General features: G+C 36.5%; 1 protein-coding gene across 1 annotated transcript in view; it reads left to right on the forward strand.

The window, feature by feature from the left end:
* CFAP58 (cilia and flagella associated protein 58) overlaps window positions 1–17,148 on the forward strand; it is a 68,950-nt gene that overhangs the window by 32,938 nt on the left and 18,864 nt on the right. Inside the window, exons 12-15 of the mRNA XM_081954192.1 lie at window positions 3,316–3,456; window positions 3,721–3,944; window positions 5,280–5,391; window positions 7,131–7,235. Coding sequence (XP_081810318.1) covers window positions 3,316–3,456; window positions 3,721–3,944; window positions 5,280–5,391; window positions 7,131–7,235 — 582 coding nt within the window. The remainder of the gene's footprint in view (window positions 1–3,315; window positions 3,457–3,720; window positions 3,945–5,279; window positions 5,392–7,130; window positions 7,236–17,148) is intronic.

The following is a 17,148-nucleotide window of genomic DNA, read 5'->3' on the forward strand; positions in this document are numbered from 1 at the left end:
GTTCAAGTTGCGGATTTTGGAAAATTGATTATGTGGATTCACTTGACTTTGAGGCGATTTATGTTTTAGTGGTGATAACTATTTACATTTGTTCTTTGAAAAGCTACATAGCACTATTAGTTATATTGTATTAACACGATTAATATATTAGATATACAATATATTTTAATTACTAATTCCATGTGAATGAATCTTTGTAAAAGGTATTTCTATTGCTCAGGAAGAAATTTGCGATTGAAAAGCAGTGGAAAACTACACATTTGAATTAGACTGTAAATTCAATTCTGCCTTAGCCATGAAACCAGCTGGGTGATTTTGGGCCAGTCAGTCTCTTTCTCAGATAAACCAACCTCACAGGGTTGCTCCTGTGGGGAAATGAGGAGGAGCAAGGTGTGTAGGATATGTTTACCACCTTGAGTTATTTATAAAAATAACAAATTTAAAAAAGAAAAAGAAAAGTAAGAAATGACTTCTTTTAGTGAAAGAGACATAATTTAGCATAGTCTGACTGTGTGATTCTAACCCATGAATTCAGTCCAATTTTCTCCTTTAAAGATTAAACAATTTTGAGCACATGGCTTTTATTTTCAATAAAAAGGGAAAAAAAAATATATGTTTTGCCATTTTTTTGGGTTTATTCTCTTTTGGTCATTTACTGTTATGGAGTTTTTCTGTCATTATCAGCACTTTTACTATTATAACAGGATATCAATAAAACTTTTTGTAAAAAGGAAAAGAATGTGGATTCTCTATCTGCCGGAGAGTTGTTATATCGATAGAGAAGGCATTCAGAGCTTCAAATTGCACAAAACCTGTTTTAACTAGATAGCAAGGCTGCATTATCATTATGGAGTCATCTGCCAGCAATTTGACAGCAGCTTGATTGCTCTTCTCTTTTATTGCTTTATCAGTAATAAAAATGTCTGTGGTCTGCTGTCATTTAGTGACTGGCTTGAAGGTATATACTTTGATATGGATGGAATTTCTGCTGGATACCTAAAACATTACATTGTCAAATTAGTATGTTTAGGTTTGCATTGATCGCAGGGTTCTTGGAAGTTTAAGAATAGCTGTTTACTGGGCCAAAATTTTATTGATAAGGATTTAAGATTTTAATTTTTTGCACAGTCAGCTTAAAATTCTTGAAAGACATCAGGATATTTTTTTTATCCTAAGCTTTGCATGTTATGTATTTGGAAGCTTTATGGCTGTATCTTCCCTTTCATAGATGTAGGAAGACTATTTCTTTGCCTCTAATATGACATGCTTTCAAATAAGAAAATAATATTATCTTGCAACATTCACTAAGGGAAGATTTGCTGAATATAGAGAAACAAGCCTCTATTTCTTATTCCTTTATATTTCTATAGCTAGTCCTCAATTTATGACCAAATTTGGGATCAGAATTTGCATTACTAAGCAGGGCAGTTGTTAAGTGAATCATCCAATTTTATGATTTTTTTTGCTGCTGTTAAGTAAATTACCATGGTTGTTAAGTGAATCACATGATCGTTGAGCGAATCCATCTCCCCCCATTGACTTTGCTTGTTGGAAGCCGGCACCGTGGATGCCTGTTGTCAAGTGCCTGAATTTTGACTACATGATGGGAGACGCTACAGTGGTTGTCTTTTATTTATTTATTTATTCAAAAAGTTAAAATAAAATTTCCAGTTGTAAGCACTGGAACCAACTGTAAGTCACTTTTTTCAGTGCCATTGTAATTTTGAACTTTTGCTAAACAAAAAGGTTATAAGCCGAGGAATTTTCAATAAGATTTTCCATACTTGGCTTCATAAAGAAAATAAAAGCATAATCTCTGCTTTCTAAATAAAATATTCTTGTTCTTATTTATTGTTTAAAAATGGCTACTAGCTGGGCACTTATGAAACCATTGTTAAAATAATTGCTTCCCATTTACTTTTGTTATTTTTTCCCCCGTTTTTAGATTAAATATGACAGTTTTTGAGGTTGTCAATACAGAGCCTTTTGATTTGCTAGGGATCTGAGAATAATGATAGGACAACATTGGCGTGCAAGTGTAGGACCTCTCTGGACATATTAGATCGAGCACAAATTGAAGCTTACTTAAACACAGGCTCTACAACCCTGGAGACAGTAAAAATATTGCTGTAACTTCATATACACATAACAAAGTGGTGTTGCTTTTCCCTACTGTGTGGTGTTGCTTTCATCAATATGTTTTAGAGGAGAGCTAAAATAGTTGGTGGGTTGCTATGCACAATTTGCATCATCCTTTGAGAATAAACTCAGTGAAATTTACCTTGACACAGACTCAAGTGTTGGGGCAAGCGACAGAGATGTAATCTCAGAAACTGATTATATTTTGGATTACCTTCTTTCCTTGTAGATATCAAATTGTAAATTGGAGTCTGGTCCAAGGTAGGATATAAATTGACTTAATATTTACATAATTATGGATGTGGCAGAATGACTGGAGAAATGAGGGCTATGTTTAATACCACATTTGTCCCCTCTACATTGTTAAATATTTTAAAATGAGACTAGCCCCCTAGTTAAGGGAAGTAATCTATGCCTCTTTCTCCTTGTCTACAAACAGTAGTTATAAGACATCGTCCTTCATCTCTATACTGCATACCGTTAGTTGCTATAGTCCAACAATATAAACAAACTGTTCATAATGAAAGCTCTGCATGTAACTCATTGAAGCAGATGTTGTTAAATTCTAGTGTTTAAATATATTGTGATACTTTTATGTTCTCTGTTGCTGTCTATTCAATTATAAACTTGAAAAATGACCCTGACTGCTGCCATAATTGTCAGTTTTTTCTAAAAGTACTGACATCCTTCCGAACATATTATTTAGAGATCAGATAATGTTTTATTATCATAATTCGCTTTCTGTATGATTAATTGTTAATTTAAAATAAATGTTAAATTGTTATAATTTTACAAATAACACCAGTCACTATTTTATTATATTTTCATTGGCAATAATTCTGGTTAGGTTTGAATTGTAAAAGTATTGGTGGATTATTTCTGCATCCAATGAATCATTGAGTCTCTATGATTAACCTTTTCTTTGTATTTATGACATATTGACCTTAAATCATATATGTTTCTTTTCAGTATGACATGCAGTGCAACATTGTTCATTCCTCATTTGTGTAGTAAATCTCATTTGTTCTTGAGAATCAGCTAATTGAATCAAATAAAGCAGAAGAAATCAAATAAGCGTATGAGATTGTGTCTTTAACAGTCTTAAATTTCCAGATTTATGAAGTGGAAAGATGTTATAAACACAATTTATTTTTCTCTTTCTTTTGTTTCTGTCAGGGTGAACTACTTAAAATGAGACAACAGGCTGTGGAGACAAAGCATTTTATTGAAAAACAAGAGGAAGAAGAAAGAAAGCTCTTGAAAATTATTTCTGAAGCTGATGCAGAAAGATTAAGACAAAAGAAAGAATTAGATCAAGTAGGTTATAACAACACCATTTTTTAAATGTTCAATGTAAATTAGCTGGAGAGTATTGCACTAACCCACTGAATGAAATCTATCAGAAGTAGAAATAACATACTAAGTCTAATTGAAAGTCTAGCCCTCTGAACAAACAACAATTGGCAATACATTCCCAATAGTGTATTGATGATATGTAATATTTTGAAGCTGTATGTTTTTGTCAGTGAAGATGTTTTAATATGAATAGTAAAATTATGTCTTGGTCGGTATTATTTGCAGGTTATTAGCGAAAGGGACATTCTGGGGAGCCAATTAGTTCGTCGTAATGATGAATTGGCTCTTCTGTATGAGAAGATAAAAATTCAGCAATCAATTCTCAACAAGGGAGAAATACAGTATCGACAAAGAATAGAAGACATCCGGTTACTTAAGTTGGAGATAAAAAAGCTTCGGCGGGAAAAGGCGATACTTGGCAAGAGTGTAGCTAATGTGGAAGAACTAAGGTAGAAACTGTGTGTACTTTCCTGGCCTAATGCCAGGGATTGTTTCTTTTCCCATATCACAAAGATTTGTATTGTCATATCAGTTACAGTATGTTAGAAAAGGATTTGCTTTGGGTGACTTCATATATTATAGATTTAAATTAAAACAAATCAGTCAGTAGCATGCAGAGTATGGAAGATGAACTTGGTGGAGATATGAAGAATCGGGTACTTAGCAAAGGGCTTAAATATTGTTTAAGACCAGAACATCCAGATAACATTTGGCAGCATCTCAGACAGACACCTCTCTAATTCATTGAAGTATAAGAAATATGAGGAGATACAATAAACCAGAGTTGCAAGGTTCTGTTATTATAGCTGATTCAATAAAAATAGTTTTAATGTTCTGCTAGAGTTATTTTCATGGTGTGGTCTACCTAGCTGGGTTGACAACTAGTCATGAAAAAGCAATAATGATTTAAGATAAAATTTCTGATAGCAAATTATACTAATTTCAAATATTACCTTTTGCTTATATATCTGGCAAATAAACGTGATAAACAGCAACGGGAAGGTATTACAACTCCATGAAATACTTAGATCTGGGGTCCTCAAATCCCAGGCCACAGCCCATTTCCAGGCCTTGAACTGTTCAGAACTGGGCTGCAGAAGTGGCAGGCCAATGCATGTGCATCTCCACTTGTACTCACAAAGCCAGGGTTAGGGGGAAAATAGCAAGTAAACGGCTCCCTGGAAGACAATTGGTAGTAACAAAAACTATCCAGCCACTACGCAAAGGAGAAGTGGGGTTAAAGTGCATCGGGAAAGAAAGTTTTCAAAATGTTTTCTTTCACCATTTTGTATTTCATTTGTTTTTGAAATCAGAGTGCCAGTATCCCATTAAATCCCATTAATTTAGAAAACTTATGTATATATATAACAGAATTACAGAGTTGGATTTCTGGCATATTTTTACTGATCCTGCTATGTTGATATGTAATGATTATAAATGAGTTTTATTATACTATTTTCAGATTCTCTACTTTTCTCTTGAGAGAAGATGTGGTGAATTTTATTTATATAATGACATTTACTATAATATTTGGCAAGAAGCAAATAGGGAATCTGAAAATAGTATAGTAAACTCATTTATTGGTAAAATTATTTTATTTCAGTAATTGAAACTTCTATAAAATATATCCGTCACAACATATCAGGATCAGTAAAAAGATGTCAAAAAGCATGAGAGTTAATGATGATTGTACAAATATTTTTTAGCAGAGGAGAGAGCTAAACAAGTTTTTAAATGAGCTGGTTAACCGAGTTCATGATACTTATATTGAATCTGTTTTGAAGGCAGGAAGTTTATCATATGCAAAAGGAGTTATTGAAGGAACGGACACGTTGTAGAGCCTTGGAAGAAGAGCTGGAAAATCCAATGAATGTTCACAGATGGAGAAAATTAGAGGTATAATTAAATCCAAAATTCCCTTGAATTGATAATTGTTTAAAGAATAGAAAAGGAGAATATAAGACATTTTAAAAATGGATCTTCCAACAGTCTGTTCTGAGCCTGGATATTTTTCTGTTCAAGCTCTAAATATATTCCATATGAAGAATTCACAATTGCTTTTTGTGGAAGCAATTTAGACCTGATAGTCCCAAGTTAGTAACCTAAGAAGTAGAAATTTCATGTGAGCTGTTACCAACTATTGATACAAACTTGTCTTTTCTGCTCAATCTTTATAATAAGTTATTAATAACACAAAGTTTCATTATTTATTCTTTAACAAGTTTTAGTATATTGGTGTGGAAAGTATCTACACCGGTGAGGGCGAACCTATGGAACGTGGAGCCTTCTCAGTGGGCAGGTGAGCTGTTGCCCAGCTCAGCTCTACCGCACATGTGTGTGCTCCTCCTGCTGGTCAGCTGATTTTTGGGTCTCCGCCATGTATGCATGGGAGGGCAGGGGTGTCACACACACATGCGTGGGGGGCGGGGGAGGTTGTACACTGATGCGTGGGGGTGGGGCGCACTGCATTATGCATGTGGGCCAGTGGTGGGTTTCAAATTTTTTTAGAACCTATTCTGTAGGTGTGGCCTGTTTTGTGGGAGTGGCTTGGTGGTCATCTGACGGGGTGGGAGTGGCTTGGTGATCATGTGACCAGGTGAGAGTAGCTTGGCAGTGATGTGACTGGGTGGGAGTGGCCAAGTCAATATCACTGAATTATTTGCCTCAAAGAATGACCTCCAAAAAGAAGATATAAAAAAAGGAAATTTATTATTTTGTGCACTTAGTACTTAATTAAGAATAAAATAAGTACACAAAACAATAAAACAGCTACTTACAGAAGAAATATGGCTGTCCTTGCTGGTCTTCAACATTACTGACCACCTTACATCCACTTCCAGCCCCTCTGCCTCTTCCCTCTTCCTGGATTCACTTAGATGTTTTTAAAACTCACAGCCTGTGCACATGCACACTTCCAGCCCCTCTGCCTCTTCCCTCTTCCTGGATTCACTCAGACATTTTAAAAGAGTGGAAGAGTGTGTGCGTGTGCATAGGCTGTGAGTTTTAAAAACGTCTGAGTGAATCCAGGAAGAGGGAAGAGGCAGAAGGGCTGGAAGTGTGTGTGTGTGCACAGGCTGTAAGTTTTAAAAATGTCTGAGTGAATCCAGGAAGAAGGAAGAGGTAGAGGGGCTGGAAGCGTGTGTTCCTATAGTATCTTCTAGCCCCTCTGCCTCTTCCCTCTTCCCTCAGATGTTTTTTAAAACCAAAAGCCTGTGCACATGCACACACTCTTCCAGCAGCCCCTCTGCCTCTTCCCCAACATCCTCCCCCCCCAGCCTTTCTTCTTCTGGTTCTTTCTTCTTCTGGTTATTCTTCTGAGAACTTTTTGGCAGCATGGTGCAGATGGGCGGGGCGAGTGAAAGAGCGAACGAGGGGAGGGAGCATTCCGGTACGGGCCTCCTGACCAACAGGTATGGGAACGCATGCTAAATTTCACCATCCGGTACGGCCGTACCGGTCCATACCAGTTGAAACCCATCCCTGGTGTGGGCAGAAATATGTGTAGTGTCATGCACGCACATGCAATTTCAGCATACAAGGACAAAAAAGTTAACCATCACTGATCTACACCAATATTATTATACAGGAAGTCATAGATGTTGTATCTAACCAGTGAAAATGTTCCTCTTGTATAGGCCAGTGACCCAAGTACTTATGAGTTGATACAGAAGATACATGCACTTCAGAAACGACTTATCAGCAAGACTGAAGAAGTTGTTGAAAAAGAATTACTTCTCCAGGTACATTTGACATTGAATGCATCCAATATGCCCTTTGGTATTGCTTGTGATTCTATTCCAGATTATAGAAGGAAATTTTCTTCAGTAAATGTTCTAATGTTTTGTATATGTTTGTACTATATATTAACTAGATCCACACACTATAATAGCCTTTCAGTAATTTTATTGAGGATTATATTAAACAAGTAAAACTAATATAATAAAGTGTTCATCTCCAGCAAGTGTAATCAACATCAATAATTTATCACTGTTTCTTAAAAGTCAACCAAATATTTTTTCATTTCCAACTTCACCCAATTTTCTATAAGTCCATCTCTAAATGTTCAGTGTATCTTAATAATAATCAAAAGTCCAGGGTCATAAAAATAACCACTTAGTATTTTATATCTCTATTTTCATTTACAAAATTTCCCCTAATCCCTTTTTCAAATAGTAAAAGTTCATGTCTCTGTAAACCGCTTTCAGAGTGCTGTAAAGAAGCGGTATATAAGTGCTATTACTAAGTGCTATTCTTAAACATACACACACAGCCAACCAAACAAAAAAAGCAGTGAGTATAGTATCAAAAGAGTTAAGTGGATTGTTGATTTTACCTTGGTGTGATCTGTTTCTTGCTGCTTTTATCAGCATCAGCATCTTGTAGATTATTTGGGGGATTTACTTTGATATTTTGAATAGTTCTGTTGGTAGTTTATTCAGGCTCTCTGAGTAAGAGATGAAAATGTAACATATTTCTTGCTATATCTCTATAACTCATTATTACAGTTCTTTAGTGCATCTTTTTTCTTTAATCAATAAAATGAAATTTGTTTCTTTCATCAGAAAGTCAGCGTTGATGGAATATAGTTTTGTTTCATACATCACTTCTCAAATTCAAAAAACTACCTGAATATATGTGTTAACAGACTATATTGTTGATGAAACATTGCAGTGACTGCCTAGATTTTTTTGCTTGTTTTATTAGACAAGGACTTAGAATGGTAAGGGAGAGTAATCCAAGAGGTTTTTTTTTCTGTAATTACAAGCAATAAATGAACCTGAATGCATTTAAATGCATCAGAGAACTATAAATGAACAGAGAGGCATTTGCAATGTATATTAAATAGTGCAAAACCATTAAAACTGTGGATCACTTCCAATGATTAAAAAGAGGTTTGATTTTAGGAACAAGAAAACTGGAGACCTCTGCCCTATACAGACATTCTAAAAATCACATTTTGATTTTCAGAAATGTGTAACAGAATAGCAAATGCATATATGCCCTGCAAAACAGAACTGAGTGTAACATTTTAAAGGTATACATGGGAACTTATTAAGATAAAAAATAATAATTAAGAATTATCTCAGAATTTCAAATCTGAGTACATGTAGAATACTGAGAAATTGTCACTCCAGTTCAAATTTTCCATTTGTCTTTTCTTTATATTTGGTGACCTGTACCCCCAACTGGCTCTCAAAAAGATCTGCTACTGGTAGTGCCCTATTTATGAATGGTTATATACTGAGAAAGTGTTCGTAAGTCTATTTTGTTTACAAGTTCAACAAGCAAGCAGGATTTTGCTGTGAGGCTGTCAGTGTGATGCGCCTGTTTGCAACTCCAGCCTAAAGAATCCCAGGGTCAGGAGGGGTTTCTTTTACGACATATGAGGTGCAAGGGGGGCTGGCCCTTTCCTGCCTTCTCCCAACTTCTGGGTGTGGATAGGTTTGTTCATATTGGCAAAAATTTGCAATCTGAAAGTCTTGTTAATAGAATAATTTCTATATTTGCTTTTCAAAATCAACACCTGCATCTTCTCTGTTGTGGGACAGGCATTTCCCCCAAATGTTCCTGATATTTGGAAGGAATTTTTGATATAATTAAAAATAAACTAACTCTCTCTGATCTGCAGAGTAATTATAATAAAACAACAGAATAATAAAACACCCAACAGAGTAATTAAAACATCCTGACTCTGGTAATTCTTAACATTCAAACTGGGATTTGTGATTTGCAGGTTCTGAAATATAGTCCTTTTTTTTCTATAGTTAAGAAACTAAAAATGTAACAAAAATCTTACAGTCTAGAGACTCATGATGCCATTACATTGCTTGTGAGTTTTTCATGAATGACTATCTTCTCAAACATCAAATTGAAATAAAGGCTACTGTTGCTTACACTGATGTTAAATATTTGGAAATTTGATTACTCACTATTGTAGATGATATTGTTAAGTCCATTAGGATTTTATCCCATAATTAAAAAATAAAATATTCTCGTGACAGTAGTTGCTGTTAAAATAGTACATAGGAATATATTGTACCCATATCCATTTCTACCATATTGAAATATCTTTGAATCTTAGTAGTTCGAGTTGGTAGTTATTTTGTTGGTTTGAGCTCCAAGCAGACAACACCACTAGCACTAATTTATATCACAGAGATGGTACCAAGAACTTAAAACCAAGGACTATGACTCAGCAACTACAGCCAGCCAATCACACAACCCGAAATCAGACCAGGACTCAGAAAGGTTTTAAAGGCCAGTGTCCCCCAGACAAGCACAATCCAAAGTGCACTGAAGATGTCTCCTCGAATGGAGACGAAACGTTTGCAACCAAATCGCGAAGCTCAGAGCTCAAACCAACACTATTTCTGCCGTATTTTATGAATAATTTTGATTAAAGCCCTTGTGCCTATAGATAGATGATATATTACTATTGATTCCAACTTGACTTTCTCTCTCAGTAATTGTACTGTGATTATAGGAAAAATATCCTTTTCTGATAATTTCTGTTATTCCCTAAGATTTTCTGCTATGGGTAAAGGTGATATATGAAAATAAATGCTTCCCTATATACTTAAGTTGTAAATGTTATTGATTAGCTATAGGAAAATCTGCCATTCTCTCAAATGTATACATTTTAATATATCCTTTATTGTGGCTGGGTCAGTTAAACTTACAAAACCAAGGGTACTTGGGTGGCTAAGATGCTCGAATGTAGATCAGAAAGGTCAGCAGTTCGAATCCCTGGTACAGGTCTCTTGTGTGAGCAGGGGGTTGGACCAGATGACCGCCCAGGTCCCTTCCAACTCTGTTACTGTTAATCTCTTATTTTTACCAGCATGGCATATTTATTTTTTCAGAATACTTTAAAATGGAGACTTTCAGGCCTCAAACCAATAATATAACATGGAGATTCTTCTAAGCCGAGTTCTTTATTGTTTCACACCTATAGACAAAATCTTGCAGATTGAGCCCTTTACTACCTGGATCTATATTCTGTGAACTATTAGAGAGGAGCTATTCTCACCCTTTTTCTCTCACACCTAACATCTGGACTGAGTTGCTTCTTCCGCTTTTGGAATGTACCCCTCAATTCTGGGAATTCACCTCCTTACTATATTGCTATCACTGCTATAACTTCATTAGAGTTTGTTTAAATATCTGCGGTAACTTTCTGAGCACTGGGAAATTCAGTGAATCAAGAATAAATATAGATCTCTTCCAGGTCTCTTTAGCTCTTGGAGTATAATGCTAAATAGATTTGAGATTATTCATAAGAAAAATTATAATAGTAGCTAATTGTCAGTCTATTTATTCTGCATTCATACAACAATAGAGGTTGAAAGGACAATGTGTAAATTAAATATAAATAATAAAATGTGGCCTTAATCTTTATTCATTCCAGTCATCTCTGAATTTCTGGTTAGCATGTTTCATACCTATGTGCTATAGCTCTGTTTACTTTGAGTAATTGCTATGAGCATGGATCTCCTGGAAGAACTGTTTGTCCGTCAGGAAAATGCTTTTAGCACAGGACAAAAGGTTGAGGAAGAAATTTGCAGCTTGCTTCTTTAGTGATTACCACAAAGAACAGAAGGACGGAAGAGCTACCTTTGTTTTTTTTCAGCAACTAAGCAATTAATATAGTTTAATTTAATAGGTTCAGGGAGAGTTGAAAAATAAATTAGAACCTGTCTGTTTCCTTCTGCATAATCCTGTGATAACTTATTCATCTTCCTTAATAGCAAACATGTATTTATAAAGCTTACACACAAAAGAGACTAAAAAAGTAACAGTTTTATACTTTTTATTTAATTGACTACAGTGCATTAGAGTGCTATGGTGCATAATAAGGATTACTTAGTTTTAATTTATTTAGTTTGGTTTATGTACACCTATCCTCTAGGGGCGCAAAATACCATTCATACCGCTAACTCCTCTGATTTTTTCCCCACAAGAAAGTTCGATAGATTGAGCTGAGAATGAGTGAGTATTCTAAAGTCAACTAATAAACTTCCATGATTGAAAATAGGCTGTAACTGAGACTTCCTAATGGTAATCTACCACTTTTATTAGCAAACCGCACTGTCTTTTTTGTGTGGAAAAAAAGCATTTACTCTGAACACTTTGAATTTTGGAAGTTGTAAATATTGATGGAAAATGCAACAGTTACAATAAAATAGTCTATAAGATACTAAGGGCTCTAGGAAGCAATGGTATACTAGAAATATACATACAGGCACAGGAAGGATAGGAACAGTTTTCTTCTACTTCCTGTAACCACAGACTTCCTGTATGCCAATATGGAAAAGAGCTCAAAAAAGGAAAAAAATAGATCCAGGAAACTATAGACCTATCAGCCTGACCTCAATATCAGGAAAGATTCTGGAAAAGATAATCAAGCAACAAATTAGCGAACACTTAGAAGTAAACAAAGTAATAGCTAAAAGCCAACATGGGTTTGTCAAAAACAGATCATGCCAGACTAATCTTATTGCATTCTTTGACAAAGTGACAAAATTAGTGGATCAGACGAATGCCGTCGATATAGTTTACTTGGACTTCAGTAAGGCATTTGATAAGGTAGACCATAACCTACTACTAGATAAAGTAGAAGAATGTGGGTTAGACAGCATCACCACCAGATGGATTCGTAACTGGCTGACCAACCACACTCAACATGTAGTCCTCAATGGAACTGCATCTACATGGAGGGAAGTATGCAGTGGAGTACCCCAAGGCTCTGTTTTAGGCCCAGTACTCTTCTTCTTCTTTCTTTATTCAATTTCTCTTCAACATCTTCATCAATGATTTGGATGAGGGAATAAATTGGGAACTCATCAAATTTGCAGATGACACCAAGCTGGCAGGAATAGCCAACACTCCAGAAGACAGGCTTAAGATACAGAAGGATCTTGACAAACTTGAACATTGGGCACTATCTAATAAAATGAAATTCAATGGTGAAAAGAGTAAGGTTCTACATTTAGGCAAGAAAAACAAAATGCACAGGTACAGTATAGGTGGTACCTTCCTCAATAGTAGTAACTGTGAGAGGGATCTTGGAGTCCTCGTGGACAACCATTTAAATATGAGCCAGCAGTGTGCAGCAGCTGCCAAAAAAGCCAACACAGTTCTAGACTACATAAACAGAGGGATAGAATCAAGATCATGTGAAGTGTTAATACCACTTTATAATGCCTTAGTAAGGCCACACTTGGAATACTGCATTCAGTTTTGGTCGTCACGATGTAGAAAAGATGTGGAGACTCTAGAAAGAGTGCAGAGAAGAGCAACAAAGATGATTAGGGGACTGGAGACTAAAACATATGAAGAGCGATTGCAGGAATGGGTATGTCTAGTTTAATAGAAAGAAGGACCAGGGAGACATGATAGCAGTGTTCCAATATCTCAGGGGTTGCCACAAAGAAGAGGGAGTCAAACTATTCTCCAAGGCACCTGAGGGTAGAACAAGAAGCAATGGGTGGAAACTAATCAAGGAGCGAAGCAACTTAGAACTGAGGAGAAATTTCCTGACAGTTAGAACAATTAATCAGTGGAACAGCTTGCCTCCAGAAGTTGTGAATGCCCCAACACTGGAAATCTTTAAGAAGATGTTGGATAGCCATTTGTCTGAAACAGTATAGGGTTTCCTGCAGGGGGTTGGACTAGAAGACCTCCAAGGTCCCTTCCAACTCTACTATTGTATTGCATGTTTGATTTTACTCTAGTTTTTTCGCTAAGTTTATTATGTTTATCTAAGTTATCCGTTATCTAGTAAAATATTTCTGGTGATGTTCTGGAACCTTGCCTTGAATACCTGGCAATTTATCCAGACCCTGGGTAAGATGGATGGAACTCTCCTATTTGTGATGTTCTCTTTGTTTTATTGTTGGATTGACATTTTGTGATTAATTTATAATTTCTTGTTCTTTTTTTGATTGACCTTTCTCGAGGATCTAAGGTTCCTTCCTCTATTGAGAAAACTGTCCATTTATTCCAATGGCTTTAATTTTTTTTCACATTCTCCATCCCATAACTGCTAGCTTTATTAAATAGGGGCTGCTCCTGGGAAGGTGCATGTTCCATATAGGCTGGATGCACAGAAAGATAAAACATCAACCAATATATAGCATTAGAGTCAAAGTATAGTGTTGTTGGCTAGGGTAAAATACCAACTCACAACAATTAATTTTGACAAGTTTATATACGTTAGTACAATTCAATATTATATCATCAGCATAGCTGGAGGGAAATTTTCTTAGAATCTCATATACGAATGGCTTTGATCTTGTAGAGATGGTAATATTGAAACACAAATTCATATTCTGTTCTATTGTAATTTCTGTTGAGATATATGCAGAGGTACCTCCTACCATCTCTTCCAATTCTATTTCCGAGATGCACTGAGGAATTTTATATGACATTTCTACTACCAGATAAGGACCCCAAGGTAACTCCTGGCACTGCAAAGTTTGCTTTTGAGGTTGTAAAACTCACATGTGGCTGAACAGCAAAATGTGAGCCTGAGTGTATATTTGTATCTTGTACACTTTCTTTTTGATGTTCTATTTTGCAATTTTTTTAAAGTGGATAACTATAGAGGATAAAGATGATTTGAATCTCTGTACGGAAGAGGGCACTAAAACATGAGGTCTGTTTTCAGATCTGTTATTTTACGAGTGTTCTTTATAGGTAGCCAATCCTTAGTTCTGACTGCCAATGCAGGGCTTTTCTGCCATCTTCTGTGTACATTTTGTTGTCCTTATGATACTTGTTTGATTAATATTTTGCAGGCTAGGGGTAACTCTTTTTATCAACTTGTCAACCATTGACATCGAAGAGGATGGCATTGTAGCAGGAAAAACATGTAAAGGGCATATATAATTTGCAAAAAAAAATAGTGTCTGCTGAATGATGGCATGTAAATATTACCTTATGAGAACTAAATGTAGGAAATCTATTGTCCTATTATAATGCATATAAACATATAAAAGCAGTTACAGGTTACATTTTGAGACAGTTTTGGTTGTGCTTGTAGTTGACCTGTGGTAGAGCCAGGATGGAGGTGTGCATCCATTATTGTGCTCCTTGATCTCATAGCCACTTTTGATGCTGTCAACCACAGTATCTTTCTGAGCTGATTCCTGAGCTGGGGACTGGGGACACTTTTTTTGGAGCTGGTTCCAGTCAATGCTAATTGGGGAGGAGATAGCATTCTCATGACCTCTCCTTTAGGCAGTTCATACCCATTTATCTTTTGGATCCGGGCCAGCCAAATGAGACTGTCAAGTTTCTGCCCCTGCGCTAAGAGATGGTATAAGTGTAGATCAGGAAGAATTGTCTCAGACTCAATCTTACCAAGACCAAGTAGGGTTTGGGCCACTGAGATCTTCTTTGCCTTCTACAGAGCTGGGGTATTCCATAGCTAACCTTGGATGGAATTGCAATTCCCCATTCAAGAGTGATGCTAACTTTTGGGGTCTTCTTAAATGCATAGCTCTTGCTCAATGAGCAAGGGCAGCTATGGCCAGGGATGCCTTTGCACAGCAGTATCAGTTATGCCTTTCCTAGATTTGGGGACCTTCAGGCAGTCACTCATGCCATGGTTGTCTCATAGCTTCACTACTACAATGAGACTAGTGAGGCTGCCCTTGAAGACTATCAGAATCTTCAGCTAGTCCATACTTGGTATGCCTATGTACAGTAATACCTCTGTTTCATGAGCTGTACTGGTATGCGGGATTGACCTGGGGTAGGGGAAGAGATGTTGCTAGGGAACAATCAGACAAGAGAGGGAAGAGCCCAAAGTTGCTGAATAGTCAGCCTGTCCTAATTTATCAGGCTGTTAAAAATGATGGCAGGAAATTTGTATCTTCAGATTTGCAAGATTCCCTTAATGTAGCCTTATATTAATGTAAAATGAGCTCATAAAGCTATTTTTTCTATTTGGTTTATCTGGGCTGGCTGATATCTTGCCAGTTAGCTTCCAGATGTGATTCAAGATACTGATTATTACCTATACATAGCATAGAGTCTGTTAGTTGAGGGTTAATTTATCTTTCCAGATGATTTGAAATGGCAGAGTTGGCACAATATATATTATACCAGTACCCTGTAAGTGCATCTTCTCTGTACTCTGGAATGAGGTTTTCCCTGAGATCTGGATGGCGCCCACTGGTGACTTGAAGAGGCTTGAAAACTTCTCTCAAGCCTTTAGTAAGGTTGAGTGTAGGATGATAAGCTTCCTTTGATTCTCTTTTCCATTCTATTCCAGTTAATGAATGGCATCACTGTATATTGAAAATACCTGGGGTAAGGTGGGTGGATTTGCAGTGCCATTCCTTATCTCTAGTCTTCATATCAATACAGAATCCAACTTGCCTCATACTATGACATTATAGTTTTATGGCATTATTGGGCATCCCAACAAATGTATGCTTCAAAACAAGCAATTGTAATTCTATTGAGGTTGTAGTAATACAAAAATAAAATCTTAGTTCTGCAAACCTTATTGACAAATGTAATAGGAGATGCTGCCGGAGAGATTAAACATCAAATGACTCCCTGCTGTAAATCTGTTTTCAATTCGGACGCTGATACAGGTACCCTGCTGTAATTGCAGTCCCTGGGGTCTGATCAATGGCAGAGTTATATGGCTGATGTTTCAGGGTCTTTATTCCTGCTTGAGGAAAAACACTTCATAGCATCTTTCCCTCAAATTACACCCTGCCCAGTTCTCAACACAGCGATAAGGGCAATGGTTTTTAAATAAATAGTTCGTTCGTTCGTTCGTTCGTTCGTTCGTTCGTTCGTTCTCTCTCTCTCCCTCCCTCCCTCCCTACCTCTCCCTCTCTATCTCTATCTCTGTAGCATTCCACTCCAGTTTAACAGCAAATCTTGACACTGGAAAGTAGCAATGTTTATTTTCTTTTTTGCTCATTTCCTTCCCTTGTCAAAATAAATTTTGCCACTAGAGAGCAGTAAGACTCCATGCGTTCACTTGAATAGTACTTATTCCTTGAGACAAATTTATGATAAGATAATGGGCACTGTGAACTCTATCCCTAAGGTTACTAAGAAAGATATGACTTTTGCTATGTAGAAATTGGCTTTTTTCTTTTCATCCTTTACTTGTAAAGGTGAAAGGGAGGTTCTTTGTGTACTGGTTGCTTTTAACAATGGTTGTCTAGCAGTGGTTTCCATTTAAATGGAAGTAATGTTTTTAATGCTATATGATTGGAAGAAGTAAAAACTTAGTCCATGAGGTTACCTGAACCCCCAGGATCCAGCTTAGTTAAGACAGAGACCTTGGCTTTGGTTCTTACAGGAAATGTGTAAAGGAATAGTATAAACCAAGGAAGCACTTTCATTGTCTCATTCTAGCAGCCCCTTCTGAACCTCAGAGCATTTGTTTCCTTTCTGGTGTATGTTTCCCTAATCTCTTCTGGGTCCTTGTTGTAAAAATACCTGCCATCCCACTATGTTCCCATGGTCTCCTTCTTCAGAAAGCAAGGTCTGGTTCCTTTCAACTGCATGAGTTCTTCCTCTATCACTTCAATCCGTTTTGAATATTCTTTATTGCCCGTGCTATAAAACACACTCCAGCAATGCTGAGTAGTATATGAACATTCAAACCAGCCATCTATT

Source organism: Natrix helvetica (assembly GCF_964273705.1).
Source record: "Natrix helvetica genome assembly, chromosome: 5".
NCBI lineage: Eukaryota > Metazoa > Chordata > Lepidosauria > Squamata > Natricidae > Natrix > Natrix helvetica.